We start from the raw sequence: 26,328 nt of genomic DNA, 5'->3' as shown, positions 1-26,328 counted from the left end.
TAGCTGGGCATGGTGGTGCGTGCCTGTAATCCCAGCTACTCAGGAGGCTGAGGCAGGAGAATCGCCTGAACCCAGGAGGCGGAAGTTGCGGTGAGCCGAGATCGCGCCATTGCACTCCAGCCTGGGTAACATGAGTGAAACTCCGTCTCAAAAAAAAAAAATGGAGGATCATAGTACGCAAGGAGGGATGGAAGGAATTGAGATGGATTGTACATGCACACAGAGGGGTTAGGACATATCCATAGTAATGATATCCATTTTTCATGGAGGGTCGTTCAGTCAGCTACAGTTCTAGCTAACTCCAAATAGGACCTTTCATGTATTTTTCCATGTTAACTAAGGACTAACGGGTAAATGGGGTTTTCTAATGCCTTGCTGAAATACAAATGTACTAGCAGATTTGCCAATGAAAGCAAAGACATAAAGTAGTTTTGATAAAACTTATTCTCCCTCAGTGAACCTGTGCTGGTATATCACTAATTCCTTTTCCAAGTTGTTTAATAGCCTGTTTTAGTTTTTACCTTCCCAAGCTTTGACAATGAATTTACTTCTTTGCAGCTTACACAATTGGCTTTCTCTGCCATTTTTGAAAACGAAGACAGCTGCCTGCCTTCTGTCTTCTGGTATCTTTGTTCTCTGGATTCCTGAATGTAACCCAAAACAATGAATGTGATCACGTGTTTGATGTAGGAAGTGAAATAATTTCCCCAAGCCTAGAGACTTGGAGGACTCAACACTATTTTGCTTGGGACTTCTCTGTTCTGTTCAACTTCAAATGGTGTGAGGTGAACAAGCATGATGCAGAAGACAGTGAAATTCAAGATTTTGTGTTGGTGAAACCTGTTGTGCTAGATATGAATAGAAAAGACAGAAACAACAGAAGAGTTTAGTAGTCCTGAATCTTTTGTCACCTGTGATCATGTATTATCTGTTCCAAGCTTGGTAGTCCCATATCTTAAGTGTTTCTCTTGCTCTGCAAATATTTAGAAAAGCCTGCTTTCTTGTTTGTAGCGTTTTGGGGGCAAATCTTAGCTCTGTTCTGAGTTTCATTGTCCTAGTGCTATTGCTCTGTTTTTGTATTTGCCTTTGGTTAATTGCCTTTCTTGCACCTTTCAGATTCAGCTTTCTCAGTTCCTAGATTTGATACAGTTTGCAGAGTTTAGGGATATCTTTTTTTTTTTTTTTTTTGAGATGGAGTCTTGCTGCAACTCCTGGGCTGGAGTGCAATGGTGCAGTCTCAGATCACTGCAACCTCTACTTCCTGGGTTCAAGCGATTCTCCTGCCTCAGCCTCCTGGGTAGTTGGGACTACAGGTGTGCACCACCAAGCCTGACTAATTTTTGTATTTTTAGTACAGATGGGATTTCAACATGTTGGCCAGGCTGGTCTTGAACTCCTTACCTCAAGTGATCCACTCACCTCAGCCTCCCAAAGTGCTGGGATTACAGGCATGAGCCACTGTACCTGGCCTAAAGTTTGGGGCTATCTCAAGGGCTTCATAGTATACCTGAAGCAGAAACATTTCTAATTTGTCCTTCAGATTGATAAAATGTTTTGTGTATGCATATCATACTGGTCTGCAGCCCCAGTTCCCACCATTCCCACTTGCCTGATCTGTAGGCCTGCAGACACCCACCTGTGAAGTGTGTGAGGACAATGACGTAGTTCTCCACCTCACCCACTGGCGCCTTCCACTGCAGCAGGGCTTCTGTTGGAGTGATGTTGGTAGCAATCAGATCCACAGGGTTGTCCATGGCTGAAACAGAATCGATTATCAGTTAAAGGTAAGAGGAGCTGCCAGGTGGAAGTGTAGGGAATGATCTCAGAAGTTCCACTCATGGTGCACGACTGCTGCTGCACTGTACAAAACAGTGAAGTGAACAAAAACCTCTTCCCTTTCTCCTCTTCTAGTTCCATCAGCCTCTTCCATTTCTCCCTTCCTCCCGCCTCTCAAGTATCCAGTTCTCCCCCAACTGCCCCCAGCTCTTCCTTTTAATTAATTCATTAACTTCTTACGAACACAGTACTGTGCCAGGTACTACAAAGGACTTCAAGGTATGGCTGGAATGGGTTTTCAATGTTTGAATCTAGATGTAGCAACCAAGAACACATGGCAGTTGTTAAAATTTTGTAGTTAATGAGATAATCATAATTCCCAGGCTATTTGCACTTTTATAAATGCTAGGGTATGCCTCGGGAAAGATCTCTGTTGATTAGCTTCAGGAAGTGTGGTGGGAACTCCATAGGGTCAGGAGTATCCCTAGGACAGAGAATATAGAAGATCCATCCCTGGAATGTGTACATGGGGTCAGTCAGGTTGCCTCAAAAGTCAAATCTGATTATTGGATGATTGTTTCACTGCTCACAAGTCTCATTCAGGACTGAGTCCTTGGTATTCTTTTTGTTGCATTAAGAGTCAAGAGGATTCTTCCAGGCCTAGGGAGGTCAAGAGGGCCTGTTGGGGGAGCAGAGTGTGTGCTTGTCATAGGATCATCTTTCTAGTCTTACATGCCCATGTTCTAAGCCTTTGCTTTATTACTGTGCTTCTGTTCCATCAAGTTAGAATTTATTACAAGTAGATTTTTTTTTTTTTTTTTTTTTTGAGACAGTCTCTCTCTTTTGCCAGATGGGACTGCAGTGGTGCGATCTCGGCTCACTATAACCTCCGCCTCCTGGGTTCAAGCAATTCTCCTGCCTCAGCCTCCCAAGTAGCTGGGACTACAGCATATGCCACCATACCCAGCTAATTTTTCTATTTTTTTTTAGTAGAGATGGGGTTTCACCATGTTGGCCAGGATGGTCTCGATCTCTCGACCTCATGATCTGCTGGCCTTGGCCTCCCAAAGTGCTGGGATTACAGGCGTGAGCCACTGCGCCCAGCCACAAGTGGATGTTATTAAAACAGTTTGGGTATCAGCTCAACCTAAGCATCATGCAATTTACTTTTGAGAACCAAGACCTGCTGTTGATCTGGCCCTATTCTCTAATTGAAAGTGTTTTTTCACTTGCCTATGTCCGTTAACACAAAGAAACAACCAGGAAAATATTTTCATAATGTTGAAATGTGGATTGTATCCATAATCTGTGTGTTCAAAGAGTTTTTGAAATGTAGCCCTTAAAACACTACACTTGGCTTGATCTGAGACATGCATGATGCCATGAGACAAACATGACACCCTGTAGGAGTACTCACTTCCGAAAGTTGTAAGATCATAGACCTCAAGGTAAAACAACAACAAAAAACAACAGCAAAATAAGACATTCTGGGGCAATCTAGTTATTGGAAGTTGGCAAAATAGTTCTGCCTAGACTTGAAGGAGGGCAGTTTGGATAGGCATACCATTTGAGTTGGTGAACCAAATATCTACTTTAGAGATACTAGCTGCTCATGACCAAGAATCCAAGGAATTTTTTTTCTTCTGAGAGACAAGACCTTGCTCTGTCACTTAGGTTGGTGTGCAGTGTCATGATCATGGCTCACTCCAGGCTTGGACTCCTGGGTTCAAGCGATCCTCCTGCCTCAGCCTCCCTAGTAGCTGAGACTCCATGCCCTGCTAAAGAAATGAGTTTTTGACTAAAGTTGCTGCTCTCTTTTATCTTGAGGTTAGGGGCTCTTGAAATACACTTTATTATCCTCAATGGGAAATTTCTTTAATATGAATTTCTAGGTTCAGAAAGGTGGGATGGAGGCTTCTTTTTGTTTGGACCCCACTTCTGGTCAAGACTTGTTGATATTTTAGTGGTCACAGGTAATTTAATAGATAGAACAGGACTGAATGGCTGAGTTATCTGTACTTATAAGCCTGGAAGGAGACTAGGGAAGACAGGAATATCCAGCGCTGTCTTCAGAAGAATAATTTTTGTGTTTTTGAAGGAATATTTCTTGACTCATTGCTTTAGAGATGCTATTTCTGAGCTTCTAAGGACATCTACGAAAGCATTGAGGAATTCCAAAGTACATTTCCCTCATTTGGGAATACCATTCTCCAGGGAAATTAAGCAACCATAGAAAATCCAGGTGTTCTCCTGATAAGGCAAGCTGGATGTTTTCCCATGTGCTGTGAGAATGATGGCTTAACTAGGAGGTTTGGTCTAGGGCTTGGGAACAGAAAACTTTGGCGGTGCCTGCTAGTGAGTTCTACAGAAAATCTTTGGAAGTTCTACATGGTATACTTGCTGAGGGGCCAGAGGCGGAGGATCAGTGGCACTACCAAAGGAGACTTCTCCTGAGGCCCATCGCATGGGTGTGTTTTCAAGAGGGAGGCCATGGGATTTGGACTACCCTTCCCCACCTTCCTATATTGCAAGCCAGACTCTCCCTTGCACCTCCCTTCCTTTAGTCATTATGCAAGAGCTGATGGAGCATGCCGGAGACGTCTGGATCTGACTGGGGGGCGTGTCAGAGACTTGAGCTACACGGTGCTTCTGCAGGCAGCCCAGGATGCCCATGGGGCCACATCCCCTCCACTGCTTTCGTCCCGGGTGAGGGAGTTACGGCCACTTTGGTGCCTTCTTTCTCCCTGGAGCACAAAGCAAGAGCAAATGCAGCTTCTTGGTGGTTTCTGGCCATATCTGATGGTGAATTTCATGATCCCAATTTCATTACTGGAATAACAACCCTTTTCTCCTTTGAGGTGAAATTTCCTTAACCGAGTCTTTTACAAAATCAGATGAATGATTCAGGTGTCTGTTTTAGATTTCAATTCCACCACATGTCTTTGAAAGGGCACTATTTATATTGGAAGTTCCATGAACATGCTTAACCTAAACCAGCAAGACTTCTAGAGGGTGACTTTCTAAATTTTTAGTATTAGAGAGGAATATCAGGGGAAGAGAAATTGCAAATTGCCCTGCACAACACAGTAAATGGGAGGAACACCCTGAAATGGAGCCTCACCCTTCAGAACCTTTGTATGAGCCCTAACAATTTCACCTAGGTCCTCAGCCAGGGTCCTGACTTGACACAGCAGGGAGACATGCCTACCTGTGTGCACGAGAGTGCAGATGCGCTCACTTTCCTCCCTGCCCCGCACGCTGTTGAGGCTGATTTCGTATTCAGTAGCTGGATATAGTCTGGTGATAGTGAATTCTGTCACAGTGTTGGGCACCACTGAGCTGTCTAGTCGTCCCACTGGAGAAGAGCAGAATGTATAAAGTTCAGCAGCTCTTTCATTCAAGTAGTCCCTGGAACAGTCTATGTCAATGAAGCACAGATGGGTGTGGGGCTCAGCACTCAGTGGGGAAGGACAATAAATGGTTCATGCACTGGAAATGCTGGAGTGTGAAGAGGGCTTGTACACTGGTCTTACTCCTTTATTTTCTGGGCTCCTTGGAGCAAAGAAAAGTGAGCTACCTATTAAGTGGTTTCCTAACAAGCTGGTTTTCTCTAAGACAATGATATTAAGATGCAATGAGCAGTTCACACAGTCCAGAGACAGTGTAGCCTGGAGAGCTGTCTGTGTCCTCACTGGAAGTGAGTGTGCCTTCTACTTCCTTAACAATGCCACATGTACAAGCAAGAACTGGCAGGATGCAGGTGAGGTCTGGGCCAATTTCCTCTGACTCATAACTTGGCTGGAGTGGCTGAAATGGGACCACATCACTGTGGTTCCCTCCAAGGCTCCATCTGGCTTTGCTGGGTCTTTAGCCATCCCTCTGGATCCTCATCTGAAACTTCATTCTCATAGGAAAGTTCATGTGACCCTTGCTCTTGGCAGATTCTTCTAGGGCTCTTTGTTTCTCATGACACTGCCTAGATAATGGTGACCAGTTAACTCTGCTAGTGAAAGGCCTGCTTTCTGGGTGAATATAATCAAGCCTTTCTCAAGAGGCATTGGTGAGTGCAAGGTTTCTTGGCTGCTCACCAGCCCACTGTCATTCTGATGGAGGATGCCACAGAGAGGAGGAAAAATGCAGGCAGGAGTGGATGTTCTGTGGGATATGCTAGTTCTCCCATAATCTTCACCCAAATCCTAATATCTTTGAGAAATCAAATAACTTTGTTACCTTGAGTGGGTCGATATGATACTCGGTAGTAATCAAAAGATGCAACAGGAGGGCTCCAGGAGACCATCACTGAGTCCTTGGTCACATTGCTAATTGTGATATCTTTGGGGGGATCAATTCCTACAAGGACCCAGTGGTTGTGGGAAAAAGACAGAAAGCACAGTGTGAAAAAGAAATTCTCATCCCTGGTTTTATGTTGACCAAAAGCCAATGTTGTCCCAAAGGCAGACAAGATCTTTCTGTGTAACAGGATATCCTTAAAACCGTGGCCAGGCTCATGTTTCACTTGCAACCTTGTAGGTATGGCCAAAGCTATGTTAATGGAGAACACTTGAACAACAAGAAGCCAAGTTGGCAAGCTCTGTACCTATTACCTATCTCCAGGCCAATGAGGAACTGTTTTTTTTTTTTAAAGTTCATATGTTTTGTTTTGAACGGGGAGAAATACAGACATTTTCTCTGGGATAGCTTTTTAAAGACAAACCCAGTTTTGCCTGTATCTCTTATTTTTTGCAGCCACCTTTGGTTTTAGTTTTGAAAACTGCCTATTGACTGTATAGCGATTTCAGAGCCCAAGTCCAGAACAAATCCATTTTCCTAAATTGTTTTTCATTTATGCTCTGGATTTTTTTTGACTGCTGGGGGATCACAGAGTTGATCAGTTGAGTGTTTAATCTACTTGTCCAATTTGTGAGTTCTTGTTAGTAAATAGGAAATGACCCAAACATACATGCCTTCACCCACATGTACCTCATACTTGAAACTAACTGTATTTGCGAATAATGAGCTGGGACTGTTCCAGTTCATCTCAGAGTGCCTGTGTTTTCTAAGTAAAATATGGATCAATCCCATTCTCTGAATGCCAGGTCACTACCTGATTGCATGCTAGTCCCATGTGAGACTAAGGAAGCATCAGTTGTACCTGTGACCTTTCTGGGCAGTCAAGAGATGGCTTTCCAGAATAGAAACAGGTGTCTCTTCACTGTAGAGGGAGTCCTCTTGGAGACTAGCTTTCTTCAGTGTTTTTTTCTCTAGGCTGGTAGTGGGAGGTGTTTTGGACAAATGCAGTTAAGCTTTGACCTCCTCAAGACATTGACTCTGTCCCACCTTCCAAATGGGAGCTTCTCATCTAATGCATCTTCTGTAGCACTAGAGGGAGTAGCTGTTTCAGAACACCTCATGGACTTTCTTTAGCCATAGAGGCAGTCCCTTACTCCTTGGGTCTTTGTCTTTTAAAATTTCATTGATGTGTCAAAGGCTACTGTGAGAATCCCTTTCATCACCTGCTGCCAAGCCCTCCAGCCTCACCTGTGGTGATGGAGCCCACAATGGGCTCAGAGGTCACTGTGCCATGGACAGCCACAAGGTTCACAATATACTCTGTGGCTGGCTGCAGGCCCATCAGGACAGCATGCCTCTTGGTGGCATCCAGGGAGACCTCTGTCATCTCTTCCTCCTCATCCCTGGGGCTGTAGTTCAGAATGAGTCTGTCTGCTGGGGGAGATGGGTCACTCCAAGTGATGTTCACACTGGAGGAGGTCACGTGAGAAAAGTGCAGATGTGATATGGGACGGAAGCCTGCAAAGAGAGGAGATGGGTGATCCTGAAAAATGTGAGGAGATGGGCCATTGGGCTAGAAGAACTTCTGGGATAAAGGGATCTGCTCTCCTTGCTAATAAGGGCTACATGTTCACCCGCTGACCCAGAGTTTCCACCTCCTCACTCTCCAGTCCTGTTCACTCCACTTTTTCCAATCCAAATATGAGAAAATGGATTCTGTTAAAATTAGAAATACCTCTGTGAGTTAATCATAATACTGACCCAGGATTGAAAGCCTATATCCAGGAAGGAATTTAACATGATCCCATAGATCCTCTGAATTCCCACTGATTTACTGCAGCAGGGAAAGATGGACAGAATGAACTACTATGTCAAGGCCATAGAACAATCAAAGTTTTCAGGCAGGTAGCGCTGTTGTTCACCTCTCTGCTTTACTTCCAAGCCTTCCCTCTTGATGTGCTTCTTGGTTTTGCCTCTATACTTTTCTACCCATCTCTTTTTTCTCCAAAAGAAATGGAACATTGGGAGAGTGAGTTGCCTGGATGAATTTCTCACACTAAGATCTACTGATCCCTGAACCTGGCTGGGATTTCTGCTGCTCTGGTACCTGTGAAAGCATCCACAGTGGACTCCAAGCTCTGCTGCCGACCCCTCTCAGCGGTGATGGAAATGATGTACTCTGCCCCAGGCTCTAGATCTGTCAGTGTGTATGAGGTCCTGTCCTTGGGTACAGTGACTTCCGAGGCAATCCCAGAGGATGGGGTAAAGGTGATTCGGTAGTGGTCAATGGGGCCACTGGCCTTGGTCCAGAGGAGGGAGATGGAGGTCTCCGAGGAGGCTGTCACCATGAGGTCTCGGGGACTGTCAAGTTCTGTGGATCGACATAAATGGCCTATTTTACATAGGTTCCAGAGGAGGGCAGTATTTATTGGCCTGCCCTGTGTGTTTCCAAGCTATCAGCAGGCCTGCTGACTATGAGCACTGGCTTGTCATTGATGACACTTATCTCACGTTTTACTAAGCACCTTCCCTCTGAATGATGGCCAGAGGCTTGGCAAACAGACAAACAATCTGCAGAAAGGCATTATGAGCTCCAATACCAGTGGATTGCATCCACCTCTGGGACAGAGCTGACTGCTGATTTTCAAGCTCTCCATATTCATTTTCTTCCATCCTTTCTCAATAAACCAATAAGGACAAAATGGTAGCCACCACCCAGTAGGGATATGCCATTCTTGGCAATAGCAGCCTCCAGCCCTGAGGCTATTTTGACTTGTTCTAACCATATCTAGCAGGCAGCTAGATCTGAGGACCTGGAGACCTTTGTCCTTATGGTTCTCTAGAGAGGTTTGTCTAAAATCCCTAGCCCAGCCCAGGCTACTAGTACCATAGCTACTGAAATGACTTTGAAATTTATCCAGGATTTGGAAGCAAAACTGCTGAATCCAGAGCAGCAAGGGTCTCAAGTGGACTTTTTTTCTGCCCTCAGATTTAATGGGTTGTTGCAAGTCTAGGTCTTCACCCAAGTGGCTTTTGTGAGGGTCTCTGTGGTGCATACAGGGTGAAGGATGCCCCATTCTGCCTGCTGTCGGGGTGGTCTGGATAAAAATACGGCCTGCAATGGCATCAACCTATTTAGGCTTTTTCATGTCTGCTCTGTACAGCTCTGAGCAGCTCTTCAGACTATGGCAGGATTGGGAGGTAGCGAGCATAGGTCTGTGGGGAAGAGGGTGACTCCATTCTGCAGGTCAGTGGTCAGAGGTTAGGCATAGGGTGGGTGTTGTATTTAGGCTGACAGTTGTCACCAGGGACCTGTCCCCTGGGAGACATTGCTTTCTGACTAATTTTTGCTGGGACGAGCCTCCCTGACTTCTTGGGTTTATAGGCTAACCTGGTCTTCTTCCTCAGCAGTCCTCCTACTCACCAGTCCTGGCATTCATGGTGGCTGGCACACTTTGCTGTGAGTTCATGATGGCAGATATTCCAACTCCATACTCAGTGCCAGGTACCAGATCTATCAGTGGGTAGAGAAACAAACATTATTCTGTGTATGGGGCAGGGCGAGGAAGGCTGAAAGCAGGGAACAAAATGATCTTAGACGCCTGTTCATACCTTGTGTTTAGTCCTCCTTGAATACTCTCCTAATTTCAACTATTAGGAAATCCCAGTTTCACTACTTAGGAATCCCAAACAGGATGAATCAGCCCATGCATAGCTTCCTTCTTGCAGCCAGGCTCTCTGGGAAGGCACTGAGGCTGCCTTGTCAGTGACCTTCAGAGGTGTGCTCACCGAAGTATACAAGGACTCCTTGTATGCTTAGTGTCTCAGGTTGGCTTGAACCAGTGAGGGAAATCTCTTGCCTGAATTGTGAATTTTGGAAATATGTAATCAAGAGAGGAGACAGTGTGGACACGGGCCTGTAAAGCATTTCTTGAATGTTATATACAAAGACCAAGCTACACCTTTTATAGGAGTTGAGGCCATATGGGACTCCTGGGTCCCTTCTAGGGAGCAAGAGTGGGTGGAATTTTTTCTAAGCACATGGCTGTCAAATAGGGGCATGCAGAAGCTCCATTGCTGTGGGCTCCCTGCCAAGTTCAGTAATTCGGGCCTCAGAATATCTAAAGCTGTGCATCTAATTTTAGAATAACTTCCAGGGGAGTCCAGGAAGACAGAGGAAATGCAAAAACCATCCCACTAAAGGGTATAAGCTTCTCTGAGGAAATCCTTTGGGGGGGTTTACTACAAAGGATCCCTGAAAGGCTTCTAGGATATCTGAATCTCTGGGTTCTCTCACTGCCCTCTTTCACATTCATTTTCAGACTAACAGGTTTGACTGGTGTAGTAGTTTCCTATTGCTGCTGTAACACATCACCACAATTTAGTGATTTACAACAAAAATGGATTCTCTTACAGTTAGTTCAGGAGGTCTACAATCTAAAGTAGTTCAGCAGGGCTGCATTCTTTCTGGAGGCTCTAGGGGAAAATCCACTTCCATGCCTTTTCTAGCTTCTAGATGCCTGCATTCTTTGGTTCATGGTCTCTTAAATCTTCAAAGCCAGCAGCTTAGAATGATCAAATCTGTTTTCTCTCTCTGACATCTGCTCCTGTCATCGCATCTACTCTGACTCTGACCTCCCTACATTCATCTCATGAAAATCCTTATGATCACGTTGGACCCACCTGGATAGTACAAGCTAGTCTCTCCTTCTCAAGATAATTTAATTTAATCACACCTACAAAGTCCTTTTTGCCTCGTAAGGTGGTTATATTCATAGGTGCTGGGGATTCTTTGAGGGCTATTTCATCTATTACAACTGGCATCAAACTCATCTTTGTCTATTAGGACTGGGATTGTAGAAAAACCCAAAAAAGGCCAGATGTGGTGGCTCTTGCCTGCAATGCCAGCACTTTGGGAGGCCGAGGTGGGTGGATCACCTGAGGTAGGAGTTTGAGACCAGCCTGATCAATATGGTGAAAACCCATCTCTACTAAAAATGCAAAAATTAGCCAGGTGTGGTGGCACATGCCTATAGTCCCAGCTACTTGGGAGGCTGAGGCAGGAGAATCACTTGAACTTGGGAGGCAGAGGTTGCAGTGAGCTGACATCATGCCACTGTACTCCAGCCTAGGTGACAGAGAGAGACTCCATCTTAAAAAAAAAAAAAAAAAAAAAGAAAGAAAAAAAAACCAACAAAATCAAGTGATCACCCGGGGGGCCTCCAATGGTCAGTCTGAGTCCTTCTAGTAGGCTCTTTGTGGGGCTTTGCAGGGACTCATGGCTGATTGCTGTGCTATTTTGTGTTTATATAACATCTGTGCTTTTCAAAATGGAATGCGCTTTGGAGTCTCATCACAACCTTGAGAGGAAGGGGGGATAAGCAGTCTTTTCTCCATCTGCATTAGCTTCCAGTGGCTGCTGTTACAAATTACCACACAGCGTGTGGCTTAAAACAGAATTGTGTCCTCCCACAGTTCTGAAGTCTCGAAGTCTGAAATGAAGGTGTTGCCAGGACCATGCTTCCTCTGAAGGCTCTAGGAGGCCTAGGCTCTGGTGGTTGCCGGCAGTCCCTGGCATTCCTTGCCTTGTAGCTGCGTCACTCCAGTCTCTGCCTCTGTAGACACATGGCCCTCCGCTATGTGTCTGTGTCTTCCCTTCTTCTTATAAACACACCAGTCACACCAGTCGTATTGAATTTACGGACCACCCTAATCCAGTATGACCTCATCTTAACTCTACTGTATCAGTAAAGACCTTATTTCCAAATAAGGTCACACTCACAGGTTTGGGGTAGACATGCATTTTGAGGGGACTGTTATTCAACACAATACATCATCTTTTTATAAAAAGAAACTGTGGCACAGAGTAAGTCTGTGACCAGCTAGAGATGCCCCCTGGATTTTGGTCTGAGTTCAGGGCTTTTAGGAGGAACGGGATGTCCTATGACTTCCTTCCATCTCACCGGCTTCTCAGGGCAGCTGTGATTTCTCTAGAATCCCTGATTTTGATGAGAAATACCTCGAGCAACATTTCTTTAACAAATGGCTTGGTTTGGCCAAGAGGAACGCTGCCTGGCAGCCAGGGGTTCTTCATCCCCATCCTCAGTGGGCTTTAGGGCAGCCCATGCAATAAATATTGCTGAAGCATGGCAGAGCTTACCAGGCCAGTTTTCCCCAAGGAATGCAGTCCTGAAGCCCTGTCTGGGCAGACATTAGAATCAGCTCTCTTTTTCTTTTCTTAAACCAGCTTCTTTCTCTCCCAACCCTTAACTCTTTCTTTCTCTAAAGTGGCAACACCAGTGGAGGTAAACTTTGAAGTTAGACAGCCTTTGAAGTCTGACATATTTATGTTTATATTCAGTCTCTTCTACCTTCTACCTATGTAATTTTGATGACTTAACATCTTAGAGCCTCAATTTCTGAAGAATGAGAATAATAACAGCATCTATATCTGAGGGTCATCATGAAGATTACATGAATCAAAGTGTTTAAAGTCCACTAAAATACAAAGCCTGGATCTTAGTGGTAATAGCTAATATTTTATTACTTTGCACAGAGAACTCTCCTGGATTTTGATTGTTCTGTGTGTGTGTGTGTGTGTGTGTATCTCATCTACTATAACAACTGCCTCAGGCAAGTAAAGGCTGGTCATGGGTTCACCTGTTGTTGGTTTGCTGGAGTGTTCCCTGTTGGCTCTGTTGAAAACCAGTGACTCAGGGAGTCCAGGTGGCAGTGAGGACCTTGTCCCTGGCTGGGCCAAGTACCTGTCTCTAGATTGAGTGGGCGATTGCAACACCCCCAGACCCCTTTGAAGCACACATTTATCTCTGTCAATATGCTCAGTGAGTCCCAGGTACATCCTTGGTTGCAGAAATGAGATTACCTTTGGGACATAAACTACTTTTCTCAGGGAACTGATTGAGACCTTCAATTGCCTATAATGAAGTAGAAATTCTCCAGCATAGATGAAGGGTGACAGATCGAGGAGTAAGAAATTATACATTGCCAAACAGTTCTAACATGTAACACTTTCATCCCAGTTTCTTATTTATGAAGCTTAAATGAAATGTTCAATAATTTACAATGGAATCATCTCCCAGAAAACTGCAGAGCAGAATTTAAAACATTTTCTTCCCAGGTTTTCTGTCTAGAGGATGGAAAAGTGGGGCTCGCTTATAGGTGTGCGCCTGCTGCTTTACTTTGATTTTCAGAAGCTTTCTTCCATGGTACAAGTGAATTGTTGCTCTTTGCCAGCAGGTAAAATACAATTCTGCTGGAAAAAAAACAAACAAACATGTATCCGAGGCATAGCTAGTGCACTTATATATCAGTGCTCTGAGTACTCCTAGGGATTTCTCACTTTTTCAAGACCCCATTGCTCTCTATAACGCCCCCTTTATCTCTCCATCGAACTCCTGCAAGTGGTAACATATAAATGGCTCTGTTCCCTTTCTTAACAATAGCACAGAAAATTCATCCCATAAGAAATCACTACTCTCCATTCCTTATAGAACTTTCTTTGTTCAGCTTGGAGGCTGATGCTTTTCTCAACTCTCACCTTACACCCATTCTTCTTGGAACCCCTAAAGCATAGTCATCCACTCAGCAAATATTATTAAGGGCCTCCTTTGTGTCAGGCACAAGGCTGTGTGAGCTGAACAAGACATTAGCCTTGCCTTTTTGGGGATGAAAAGGAATCTGTTCTAAAAAAGTAAATTATTTAGTGAGCACCCATAATATGCCAAGCACTAAGCTACATGGAAAAGAATAATGACGAAGGGGAGGGAAGGAAAAGAGGGGTAAAAAATGAAGAATTTCTGAGTGTCTGATGGCAAAGAGTTATGCAGTTATATATAACTGAGCTTCTTAAAGATTCACGCATGTGATTTAATTTCCCTGCAGCGCTACGATAGGGTGTTACAGCTGAGCAAACAGGGGCTCTGAGAAGTCTATTCCTTGGTCAAGGTCACAAAACTAACACATGATAAAACTAAGTTTGGGATCCAAGTCCCCTGCTCTTTCCGACACATCATAGCATGGTTCTCATCCCTGAGTCTTACAGGCCAGGAGGAGGGTGAAGTAAGTAAATTGGAATTCGAGAGTGATTTGGCACCTGTTATAATTTGGATGCTTGTCCCCTCCAAATCTCATGTTGAATTATCATCCCCAGCGTTGGCATGGGGCCCAGTGGGAGGTGCTTGGGTCATGGGGGCGGATCTCTCATGAATTGCTTGGAGCTGTCCTCAAGATAGTGAGTGACTTCTTGTGAGATCTGGTTGTTTAAAAGTGTGTGGCACCTCCCGCTAACCTTGCTCCCTCTCTCATTGTGTGATGTGCTGGCTCCCCTCCAGCTTCCCCCATGGTTGTAAACTTACTGAGGCCCTCACCAGAAGCAGATGCTGGTGCCATGTTTCCTGTACACCCTGCAGAACTGTAAGCCAGCCAAACCTCCTTTCTTTATAAATTACCTGGCCTCAGGTATTCCTTTATAGTAATGTCAATGGACTAATACAGGACCGAAGCAGGGGCTGCTAATAGGACAAGATCAGCATGGGTTGTAATAGTCAGATAAGTCTTTCCAGAGGAGGTATTTGAGTTGGAACTTGAAGCTAGCTGAGATAAGGAAAGATAGTGGGAAGGAAATATGGATTTCTCTAGTGGTCAGAATGGGGCAGAATGAGCTTTCATAGATTAATTAGGGCTAGAGAGGAACAGGACCTAGCACATTCTCACCTACACTGCAAGGACTGTGGTGATAAAAGCAGAATGACTCACTTAGCCCTGTTTTGGAAACCTATTCTTCATGCTTTCTGTTGCCAGCAGGGAAAGTGGTAGGGAGAAGGAGGCCCAAGGAACTGAGATTGCTGTCTCTTGTTAGCAAAAACATGAATAAGACACTTGGGGTCTGCAGGCTTGGTTGGGCTCAGGTGGACATGAGGAAATATGAACCTTTCCATCTCTAAATCCCTGGGATCATCTCCCAAGTGTCTGTGAAGCTCAAGTCTATGAAACTGAGCTTAGGGGTGTGATTGGCCCTAGTGCAGTGGGTGCCTACCTTCACAGAAAGGGACAAACTGAGGACCCTGTCCCCAAGGAACTTGCAGTCCATCTGTGGTTTTTATAGGAAGTATGTTATTGTTGTTAGTTTTCGTATTGGTTTCCTCACTAGACTCTTAGGTCTTTTGGGTCAAAGATTTGATTTCTTTCAGTATGTAGTATAGTGAGAAAACAGGCATAGAAGCAGCGTGGCGGTGGTGGTGGGGAATGTTGGGAGATTTCGAAGAGAGAGTATCTGGACTGGGTTTTGAAGGATCTGTGGACACCTGGTAGCACGGAGGGCATCCCAGACAGAGAAAACAGGGCATGCAAAGGCAGCTCTGGCAAAATAATTCATGGAGACGCATGGACTAATATAGGGTGCCTCATAGAGAAATTTCCCATCAGTTGAATGTGGAGACCGGAAGTTTCATAGGGGACATATGTGGAGAGGATCTTTGGAGAGCCCTTGAAATCACACCAGATAGGCACCAATCTACTTTTTAGTTAAATGGAGATCTGAGCTCCCAGCCTCCCCACACTTATCTCTTTGGATAACGACAGGTGCATCTTCAGGGTTTTCTGAACAAGCCAGGCTTTTGAGGCCATCTCCCTGCTTTTTTGGGTGTGCATCATGTTCAAGTTGCAAGACAAGCAGCCGATTCCATCCTGATTTAAAGGAAGGGACTGGCCTAACAAGCCCATTTTGATAAGAAAAATAATACTTCTAAGGACTGTTCCCAGATGGAACACTCTTGTTGCTGGTGGAATTAATGAGAAACACGGCTCATCAGCTCTGTCCTACAGCAGCGTCCCTGTTCTGGGTCGTCGCTGTGAACAAGTTCTCCCTGCTGAGGAAGTGGAAGCTACAGCTGAACTATCCCCATCTGGATTTGCCTTTGGTCCCCTCATCCCCAGCCTTTAAGACAAATAAGGGATAGGCCCTGTATGTCCCAACTCGGTGAAGAAGAGGTATGTGGAAGCCTTTGCCATTTCTTTCTTCCTTTTCTACTTGGGTCTCTGCAGCCCACTCCCCACCTTGCTGCCCCTGTAAGGCGACACCAGGTTTAGAGGGTGCCTTACCAAAGTGACCACTTGGGGTCACTGTAACTTCGCCCAAAGGAGGCTGAGCACCGTCTGGCCCAGGCCCCCAGGCCCCGTGCCTGGTCCTCTCCTCCTCAGAAGAGCTGCGGGGCATTGAGGTCTGGCGCTGGGTTTGGTGTTTGTGCACTGGCCCATCAGGGAGTGCAGACATCGAGTGCCGTGGTCAGTGCTGACTTGCCAGCTGGACTCCCTCTGGAGTCTCAGATTTCTTCTCCTGTGGACAAGCACGTGGCCTGCCAAGGTACTCTGAGGAGCCCACCTTCTCACCACTAGACCCCATTTGGGCCAGAAACCTTGAAGGTGGCAACTTCCAAAGCATGATCAGGACATGCTTGCAGACGTCAGCCTAGTGTGTGTGAGTGTGTGTGTGTGAGGGTATATGAAAGTGTAGTGTGTGAATGAATGCGTGAGCATGTGTGGTGTGTATGTGTGTCTGCATGTATGTGTGCGTATGTGTGTGTATGTGCGTATGAGTGTGTATGTGCTTAAGTGTAAGTGCAAGGGTGTGTAGGTGTGTTTGTGTGTGCGTGTGTGCATGTGGTGTGAGCTCATCACGTGTGGCTGGCTGTGAGTCTGTTTTCTTGCAGTCCTATGTTGTATCATGTCTGCAGGAACTGTCAAGCTTCTGGACTTCCTAGGTTCTGCTGGCAATTTTTCAGCTTGTCAACTGACATATAGTTCTGGTACAGGGAGAGGCAGCAGGTTGGCAAGTGCCACCATGAGCCACAGGCAGGTGCCCTGTGGAGTGGGTGAGGGGCGCAATGAAGGGATGGTTGTGAGAGCATGGGGCTCCTGTGGCCATGTGGGCCTGGCTCCTTTTGCCTTGTTTCCTGGTCATGAAATCCTCAAGGATCCTGGGCTTCTGTTCATGAGGGAATACCAGGTGAGAGAGTATGGATGGCTGGGGGCAAGCCTCCTCCCTTCTGCTAAAACACAGCAGCCACCCGCCTTTTTGTTGACAGATTAGAACAGTCACCTCAGACGCAAAGGCCAGAGTAGTGTTTGTAATTTGCATTAGTCCCAGGCAGGGAAGTTGATGTTTTTGGCCAAATTGCAATCAGGAACTAAAAATCTTCTCCCTCCCCCCTCTTTCTTTCCCTCCCTCCTTCCCTCCACTTGGAGTTTTCTAAATGATTTATTGTTTTTTGTTGCTGCCCAGAAAGCAGAGTAGTGTTGTACCCTGTTACATGCTGCCAGGTTCTAATCTGGCTGGTAAGGCGGGTAACACTCAAGGACCCCTTAAGGACTATAGGTATGGTGCACAGGCCAAAAAGACATCATCCAGGCTAAGTGACTGAGCCTAAAACAGACTTACAGAAGTCACCAGCGCAGAGAAAAAAAAATCATTACAGACACTGAGTCTGTTCTTCAGAACCAAATTCATATCCCAGAAGGAATTCTCTGGGCCTGAGAATAATGGAGGTGGCGGGAATGTTTGGAATTTTGGGCCTCAGCCTCAACTCTATGTGGCAGAGGATGACATTTGTAAAGAGGGAGGTTGAAAGAGGGTACTTGCTACCAGCGAGCCCTGGGAATGACTCAGAGACCAGGAGAGTCAGGAAGCGCCTGGATTCCACAGCAAAGAGGAAAATGGTGGCCTCAGAGCCAAGGGCTCCTGCAGGGTTGGCAAACACAGGTGCCACAGAGCTTTAAGGGTTGAGAGTCAGCAGTGAGAGTAAAGGGGGCCTGACCTTGTGCCTGGCAAAGGCCAGGCTGCCATGGCTTCAGGTCTGAGCTTTGTGAGGATTAATACCAATAAAAAATTGAATGGGTATTGAGTGCTTGCTGTGTGCCCGGCTCCATCCTAAGTGCTTGAATAGAGATCTATGTATGATTTCATTTAATCCTCACAACAACCTAGTGAGGTAGACAGGATGTCTTTCAGATGAGAAAACTGAAGTGTAGGAAGTTGAAGAAATTTGCTCAAGGATGCGCACTTTATAAAGCTGGCTTCACACCTGAGTTGGGGGGATTTCCAAAGCTGTGCTCTAAGTGATTGCTTCTCGCTCATGGATTTCCTTGAAGTAGGGGTCCTAAAATGTAGGCTCTGGGTCGGTAGTTCTTGGGGAAAGAGGCCTCCAACATTTCTGGGGGTGATGCCCGGGCTGCCGGTGCTGTACCACGCTGTGAGAGGCAAGGTTCTACACCACTATGCCACATGGACTAAAGGAGGCCATCCTAAACCGTCCAGTAGCTCACAGATCTCCTCATATCTTTCTTCTCCACCACTGTCATCCACTTACTGAGTAGTTTGTTGTCAGAAGCACTACCTTCAACTAGTTACATGTATTGCCTCATGAACACCTCATGATGGCGCTGTGGGGTCAGTGGTATCGGTCCCCTTGACCAGATGAAGAAACAGAGGCTTAGAGAGGTTAAATCAACTGTTTCAGATCACACAGCAAGTAGCAAGCCTGGATACAGAGCTGAAAGTCTAGGCTCTTAGCATGTTGCATGGAGCAGAGCATTCAAATCAAACTGAGTCTGAACACAGGTGTTGGAGGCGGAAAAACTGAACTCTTTAGGCTTCACATTGGACAGTGAGGGAGAAAGCACAGTGTTTTAGAGCCAGAGTCAAGCTTCTCCCTTTTGTTCCTTTCTCTTCTTCGTGGCTCTCCCTTCCATTCCCTGGAAGCCTTAGCAAGAGAACCAGCAATCCTTGCAACTAGTGTTTCAGTGAGTACAAATATACTTGATTTCCTCATGTGCCAATAATCCCTTCTTAAATTATGTTAAGCTATTTGCCTTTATAAATCACCCTAGCAGCGAGCTTCCTCAAATAATTATGTGTAATATATAAATGTAATGTAACGTAATACACATATTCAAAATATTTTAAATCTGACTGTAACAAAAAATCAACCTATTTAAGCCCCCTACTCAGGAATAATTTTCCCATCCCTTCTAGGTCAGTGGCATTTAGATGTGGACTGTCCCTTACATTTTACTTCTTTAGCAGAAGTAGCTGTGGAAGGGGAACCTTCTGACTGGGACTCGGAGGGACTGGCTTTGAATCACAGCTGTGTCCCTTGCCAGCTTTGTGAACATGGGCAAGTTTTCAAACTCCACAAGCCTCAGTTCCCTCATCTGTATAAAGGGGATGCTAACCATACCCAGCTCATGAGGGTGGCTGTGAAGATGAAAGAAGCTATAACTGTGTGAGGGTGCCTGGAATAAGATAGATGATCCGTGAGTGTTGAATCTTTTTTCCCAGTACTGGGAAATAATAACTAGGATGTGTCTGGGTTTTCTGTCTCTCTCAGGATTTCATGGTGCATCTTCCATCTGAACAGCTAGCCGTCCATTTTATATAACTGCTAATTACCAAATTAGCCTGCGGCTCTAGGCAGGGATGGGCTGTGCTTAGAATCAGTTCCCTCCTGTATCATTTCAGTTTTTTTTTTTTGTTTTTTGTTTCTTTTTTTGGTTTAGCTTAATTTTTGTGACTGTTTCTAGCTCTCTGTGAGGCCCTATGCCAGCTGGTCTATCCTTTCTCTGCCTAATCACCCTGTTAATCTGCTTGGCCAGCATATCTTCCCATCTCCTTGCTATGCCTTCAGGATCGCATCTGTCTGGAAAAGGCATTTATTATATTTACTTTAACCGGCTGTATTTGGCAAGGCGGCCTTGGATTTTAACTTGGGAAGAAAATCACTTTGATTAGACTGCCCTTGTTTACTGTACGCACTCTTTGCTGTGTATCCCTTGTCCACCAAGACAGCAAATACGTTTGCAGGAATCCAAGACACAAGTTAAACAAACTCTCTGTCTTTGAGAACATTGGCAGCTCCTGGTCCATGACTGTTCTGCACAGTAACTCCTTCATCTGAAAACCATCCCCATTTCCAGTCTTCTACCCTTTGGTGAGTTTGGGCAGGCAGGTTTTCTTGGATGGGTGAGCCAAACGCCTCAGGAGAGGTGTTGACTGGGTCTCAACACTCCCAGGGAACAGGGAACACTTCGCAGCTGGGTATCATGGTGACCGAGGACACTGCCTTAGTCCATGCCGTCATCATCTCCCTTTGACTCCACCAACAGCCTCCTAACCAGTCTTCCTGCCTCTGGCCTTGCCCATCTCTATACAACCCAGTCGTTACATCACCTTACTTAAAATCCCTCAATGACTCTCCATTGCCCTGAAGAATAAACCCAAGCTTTTCATAGGGTAAACAAAGCATGACTCAGCTCTCACTTTATCAGTGAACTCTTGCAGTCCATACTCAAGTCATAGTGAACTTCTGAATTTCATTCATTTGTTCAGGAAATGCCGAACCCTGAGATTCAATGATGAGCAAAACCAAATATGGTCTAATGTTCACAGACATTTAGGTCTAGGGTGGAGACTGACAATCAAATCATGCCACACATGTAAAATGATAACCTGAGGAATGCTAAGAGGTGAGTGGAAACTGACAAGATGAGGCTGCTGGACAAAAGGAACTGACCTCTCCCAGGAACAAAATAGGTTCCCTGAAGTGGGAAGTGACCTGGGAGTGGAAAGGGAAGCCTGCATTGGTTAGGTGAAGAGGTTCCCATCAGGCAGGAGGAACAGCATGTGCCAGCCCTGTGGCAGGAAGGAAAACTTGTCTGAAAAATGGAAAAAAGCAGACTTGTGGGCCTGGAGCCCAGAAAGCACCAAGGAACGTGGGTGGGAGGTGAGCCTGGAGAGGGCAGGGGAAACCAGGTAGGTCCTGGTGTCCATACTAAGGTTTGGGGCTTATCCTAAGAGCAGTGGGAAGTCCCTGGAATATCGACACAGTGCAATAGCATAATAAAAAATGTACTTTGAAAAAGTCACTGAAGGTGTGACGAGTGGGCAAAGACACAATATGAGGTTAAGAGTGGGCCAGGAGACAATGTGAGGTTAACAGTAGCAGTGGTTAAGATAAGAGATGAGAACCCAGGAGGCGGAGGTTGCAATGAGCCGAGATCAAGCCATTGCACTCCAGCGTGGGCAACAGAGAGAGACTCCATCTCAAAAAAAAAAAAAAAAAAAAGATAGTAGCTTAGACAGGTGATGGCAGTACAATGGACAGTACTAGGCATATTTGCTAGGTGCTTAAGAAATGAGATCTAAAGGAATTGGCCATGGGTTCATAAGGAAAATGGGTGGGAAAAGAACTATGAGGGTGTAGACTCAGCAACCAGAATACTCCCAGAGATGGGTCTTACTCACCTGTCAGGGTGGCCCTGGTGGTTGGACCAATGCCCTTGGGGATCAGTACCTCGTGATACTGCTCACCCGCCAGGGTGCTGTATACAACCTTGTACTCCTGAACTTCGGCCTCACTGTTATCCCACTCGAGGTCAAGGCTGGTTGCTGTGCGAGAACCAACCCGCAAGTTCTTTGGGGCATCGATCTCTAAAAACAGACATCACCAACATCATATGTGATAATGTCATGTACATTTGCGGTGCATCTTGAACTCTGAAATGATTGGAGGTGACAGCCCACACCCCCGACTCTCTAGCTCACATTTGAGTGAACATTCTAGCTACCCTTAGCTTTTTGGTCTGCCATGACAAATTGCTTGGACAGGTTAGAGTGTTACTTGGGAGGTGGAGATCGACACACTTTGTGCTTCCCCTATTTCGATTCAAGAGTTCCAGTGGCATTCTAGAAACTTTAAAATGAACCGGTCAACATCATAAGCTTAAAAACAAAACAAAGGAGACCCCAGTAAATGAAAATCAGAGCCAGCTCCTGAGCGATGGAGATGGAATAAAACAATATCAAATTTGACCACTAAACAGAAAGAAAACTGTTGATTTCAAGATTTTGAAGTGTAAGGTGCCTTCCCCTGTGTTTACTTGCATAAACACAGCTGTAAAGGTAAGACATATATGGAGTATGTGATGTAGCAGAAATAATATAGGCTTTGGAGTCAGGCTTCAGTTTGATCCCCAGCTCTGACATCTTTGGTAATGGAACCATGGGCAAGTCTTTTAACCGTGATTGGCTTTCATGGCCACCTCTGTAAAAAGGCCAAATAATACCAACATTTCAGGTTGTTGCATGAATTAGGCAATCCACATGCACTACACAGCATGATGCCCTGTACAAAAATAGGTGCCCAAGGCCTGGGCTGGCTTCCTGTTGCCTCTGAAGCTTTTTCTGAGTTCCACAACCCCAATGCTTGCTCTCTTGGGTTGCCACAGAAAGACCAGGTAACACTGCTTTTTTTTTCTCCCAGGACTGGCTGTCTCCTCGGGCTTCTCTGGGCAGAAACAGCATAAACAACTTGCAGTGCAACAAGATGCTGCCCAGAACAACTGTCACTGAAAATGTTTAAAATAGTTCTTGCCTTTGACACTTGAATTTAACTTTGGAGTGAACTAGCCATTCATTCTGAGAAAACCTCCAGTGGACTGTTTTAATTTGCAAATACAAGGCAAGTTTCCACCAATTGTTCTTGTGGAAACTGAAATGCTGTGAATCAATCTGAGCGCAGAGGCTTCGGAGTGAAAAGTGTTCTGTTTAGTGATGTAAATTGGGTGAATCTTTAAGCAGATTTATGCCTCTGCAGCTTGTTTTCCTGCAAAATGTTTCCTCACTTACTACACTTTAGCTTGCCAGATACTATGCATTCTTGATGTGTTACGTGTGTTATTTCTCTAGCAGTTGGATGGAGAGAGGAGCTTGGATGGAGAGGCATGTGGAGGAACACCTGCCCCTGCATTGTATGCCCCTAAATTTCATGCACGAGGAGCGGCTGGGCAAAGGGACTGGACTGGGCTTGGGGTGTGCAGCTCGAACTGAACTGGAGCAAAATTAATTTAGGTTTAGGGTTAAGGTTGAGACTTCTACCTAGTGCTCTCCACAGCTAAAAACCCAGGCCTTGGAAATGTTAGAAAGACTTTGTTTTTGGATTTTCTTTTTCTTTCTTTCTTTTTTTGTATTTTTGATCACAGGGATTGTGGCCTGTGGATTAAGGGGCAGTGTTGTCTCTGAAGGGACCAGACAGCTCCAATGTCAATGGTCTCGACAGAAGTCAATCCTGAGAATGAGATCTGGGAAGGTGGTTGTTAGAGCTAGGATGAGATGAAATTGTTTGCTCCCTCTGGCCTGAAGTCTGAACTGTAGGAGGGAGGGCCACTGAGGGCGCCCCTGTAAATGGGAGCTGAGCTGCTGCCTGTAATGTCAGCAGGTCAAGGGTGAGGCAAAAACAGTCATCTAGTGGGGGGCCCTGTGGAGAGACTTGAGACTATGGAATAGATATATCTAGTCTCTAAAACGTAAATTAGATTAACTAATTCCCCTGCTTAAAACTTTTCTGTTGCTTCCTGTTACAAACTCCTAATTGTGGCTGGCAGGGCTCTGTGTGATCCGGCCCTGCCTGCTTCTCGGATATCACCATGTATGACGTCTACACTTCCTCGCTGTGCTCCGGCTAGGTTGCTTTTTTCCTGCTCTTGAAACTCATCAGGCTTATTCCTACCTCAAGACCTTTGCACTGGCATCTTTTGCCTCAATTGTTCTCAAGATCCTCACGTGGCTTAGGTCATCTAGGTCTTAGTTAAAATGTTACCTTCTCAGAGAGGCCTTTTCAAACTACTTAGTCCTACGTGGCCATCCCTCTGTATCGTTTATTTTACTTTTCATCATAGCGCTCATGATCAAAATAATTTTGGGTGTTTCTTTTCTTCCTCCTTGTCCAGTTCTTCCACTGAAATGTAATTCATGTGAACCAGGATCTTGTCTATCTGTGTATTCTGTAGCCTCAGTGCCTAGAATAGTGCTTGGCACCTGGTATGTGTTTGATAAATACAAATCAAGTTTTAGAAAAGTCTTGTTAAATATTTCAGCTGTGGAGCATTGAGAATGCTTGGGGTGAGAAGGTGCAGAAAAAAAAGGATAGCTTTGACTGAGGGTGCTGGTCTTGTATGAGCAGGAAGCCCCACTCTGCTATTTACAGCCAGATTCTTAGCTGAGGTGGCAAGTGCCACCCAGGTTGAAATTGTGAAAGAATTTCCGGAAGAGTCCGAGAGAAGCATCACTACCAAGCAGGTAGGGGCTTGAGCTGTTGGGACTTGGATATTCCTATTAGTTTCCCAGGGCTGCCATAACAAATTACTACACACTGGGTGTCTTAAGTAATAGAAATTACTGTCTCACAGACTCAAGATCAAGGTGTCAGTGGGGTTGCTTCCTTCTGAGTGAGAATCTGTTGCATGCCTCTCCTAGCTGCTAGTGATTTGCTGGTGATCTTTGGCGTTTCTTGGCTTGTGGAAGACACATCCCGATCGCAGCCTTCATCTTCACCATGGTGTTCTTCTTGTGGGTATGTCTGTCTCTGCACCAAAATTTCCCCTTTCTATAAGGACATAGTCATATTGGATTAGGGCCCACTCTAATGACCTCATTTTAACTTGATTATTTGCAAAAACCCTATATGACCTTATAAATAAGGTCACATTCACAGATACGGGATCAGGACTTCGACGTCTTTTTAGGGAACATGATTCAATCTAAAATAGCAATAAAGAGAGATCTGGGACATTCAAGGCAAAACAGCGGCCTCTGGTTGACCAGATGCCCTGGTGGCTGTGCTTGGAACCCTGAGGGATCTGCTTAAAGAGAAGACCTCCAGAGGAGAGAAATGGTCCCAGGAGTTCCCTCCTGAGGGCAACTGAAACCAGAGCTGCTGAGGGCAGGGAGGGGTTTTGGAGATTGGCCTCTGGGTTTTCTGGGCTGGCTTCTCTCCAATCACAGGCCATGGTGCACTTTGTTCAGGATTCTTTCCTTTTTCAGAACAGCTCTAAGACTCAAGCAAATATCCTACTCACCATGCAGGAAGCAAATCTCTGTTTTAATTGCCTGTGCAATTAGTGCACTTCTAGTGTCAGAGTCATCACCTGGAAAAGCACTTTGGTTAATTTGAATTTAAGCGGAGCTCTGATATGACTGAGGGCCTCATCGTGAGGGGCTGGGTACCCTCTCATCATTCAAGTGGCACCTGCCAACCCAGGCCTGGAGAATCTGTCTGCAGTGCTGTTTGCATCTCCTCATCCTTTCTTTCCCCTCACCCTCCTCCAGCAGAGGGGAGCATATTTGACTTGCAGGCTGAGGCTGTATTAAGAAGTCAGCTGGCTGACAGCTGCCAATCCACCAGGCAACCGGAAACAGAAAACCATGTAACAATGAACTGCCACTCAGAGGGAGCTCCTAGGAGGCAGAATGGAATTGTCTTGATTGGAATTTTCCTGGGCCACCAGCCAATCCTGCTTCCATCTTGTTGACCTGAACATCAATAATTTGTTTTTCATCATGCTGCTCAAGAGCTCTCTTCTCCTTTTTTGCCTCTTCAAACTCCCTATCGGAGCAGAGCACAAAGAGACCACTTTTCAAACAAAACTATCTTGAAATTAAGAAAAGGATGTAGGTCTCATGGCCCACAGGAGATACCACCCCCATGAACAAGTGGTACTGAGGGGATGGGAATTGAGAGCTGACCTAGAATTAACCAAGAAGGGACATGAACATCTTTGGTTCAGTGAGGATGCAGAAGGGAAGAGAAGTAGATAGAATTTAGTTCATTGTTTCAAAGCGCACATTCGGTCACTTGGGATTCCAAGATATGTTCGGTACAAATCCCACTGGGCACCCCCCTAGTGAGAGGATGGGATCTGGCCCAGGGGCTGGAGAGAAAACCTAAAAGGGTCTTTTTCAGAATCAAACCCACCTTCTCCATTTTGTCAATGTCTGCACTTGCTCCTTTTTAAGGGGGAAGCTCTTCCCTGCTCTTGATGTTTCCTTCCTGTTATAAGACTCTTGTCTCTCTTTTGCTGGGGAAAATAAGCTTTTCTAAATGCTGAGTTTTACAGTAGGGCCTGGGCATTACCCCTCTGTTCCCTGTCTCGTGGGACAGGTTGTTCCAAGGGTTCAGGCCTGTACTTGTTCTTTCATGCTGTAAGTCTTAACCTGGGTAGTCCCCCAACTCTGCCATATGGAGGGACTTGCCCAGGTCCACAGTGGCCATTCAGTTTGCAAACCCATCTGGTCATGACACTAAGCTACATGCTGCAATCTAGGGGACAGTTTGGTGTCCATCTGTTTCACTCTTTGTCTTATTTATCAATGGAGTTTAAAGCCAGTGTAACACAGAGCCACTATTTATTTAT

General features: G+C 45.4%; 1 protein-coding gene and 1 long non-coding RNA gene across 4 annotated transcripts in view; one reads left to right on the top strand and one right to left on the bottom strand.

Annotated features, from left to right (window-relative positions):
- The window catches only part of TNR (tenascin R), a 408,221-nt gene that overhangs the window by 29,491 nt on the left and 352,402 nt on the right, over positions 1-26,328 (bottom strand). For all 3 annotated transcript variants that reach the window (XM_032291652.1, XM_032291653.1, XM_032291654.1), the window contains 7 exons: positions 21,383-21,568; positions 9,491-9,580; positions 8,174-8,437; positions 7,315-7,584; positions 6,007-6,126; positions 4,985-5,131; positions 1,637-1,756 (listed from right to left, as the gene is read on the bottom strand). In XM_032291652.1, the coding sequence (XP_032147543.1) occupies positions 1,637-1,756; positions 4,985-5,131; positions 6,007-6,126; positions 7,315-7,584; positions 8,174-8,437; positions 9,491-9,580; positions 21,383-21,568 (1,197 nt within the window). The remainder of the gene's footprint in view (positions 1-1,636; positions 1,757-4,984; positions 5,132-6,006; positions 6,127-7,314; positions 7,585-8,173; positions 8,438-9,490; positions 9,581-21,382; positions 21,569-26,328) is intronic.
- The window catches only part of LOC116560297, a 232,072-nt gene that overhangs the window by 137,559 nt on the left and 68,185 nt on the right, over positions 1-26,328 (top strand). The window lies entirely within an intron of this gene.

This window comes from Sapajus apella, unplaced genomic scaffold (genome assembly GCF_009761245.1).
Source record: "Sapajus apella isolate SASKATOON/1434 unplaced genomic scaffold, GSC_monkey_1.0 scaffold25, whole genome shotgun sequence".
NCBI classification, from domain to species: Eukaryota; Metazoa; Chordata; class Mammalia; order Primates; family Cebidae; genus Sapajus; species Sapajus apella.
Note: the sequence above shows the minus strand (reverse complement) of the source record. Positions and strands in the feature narration are given on the sequence as shown.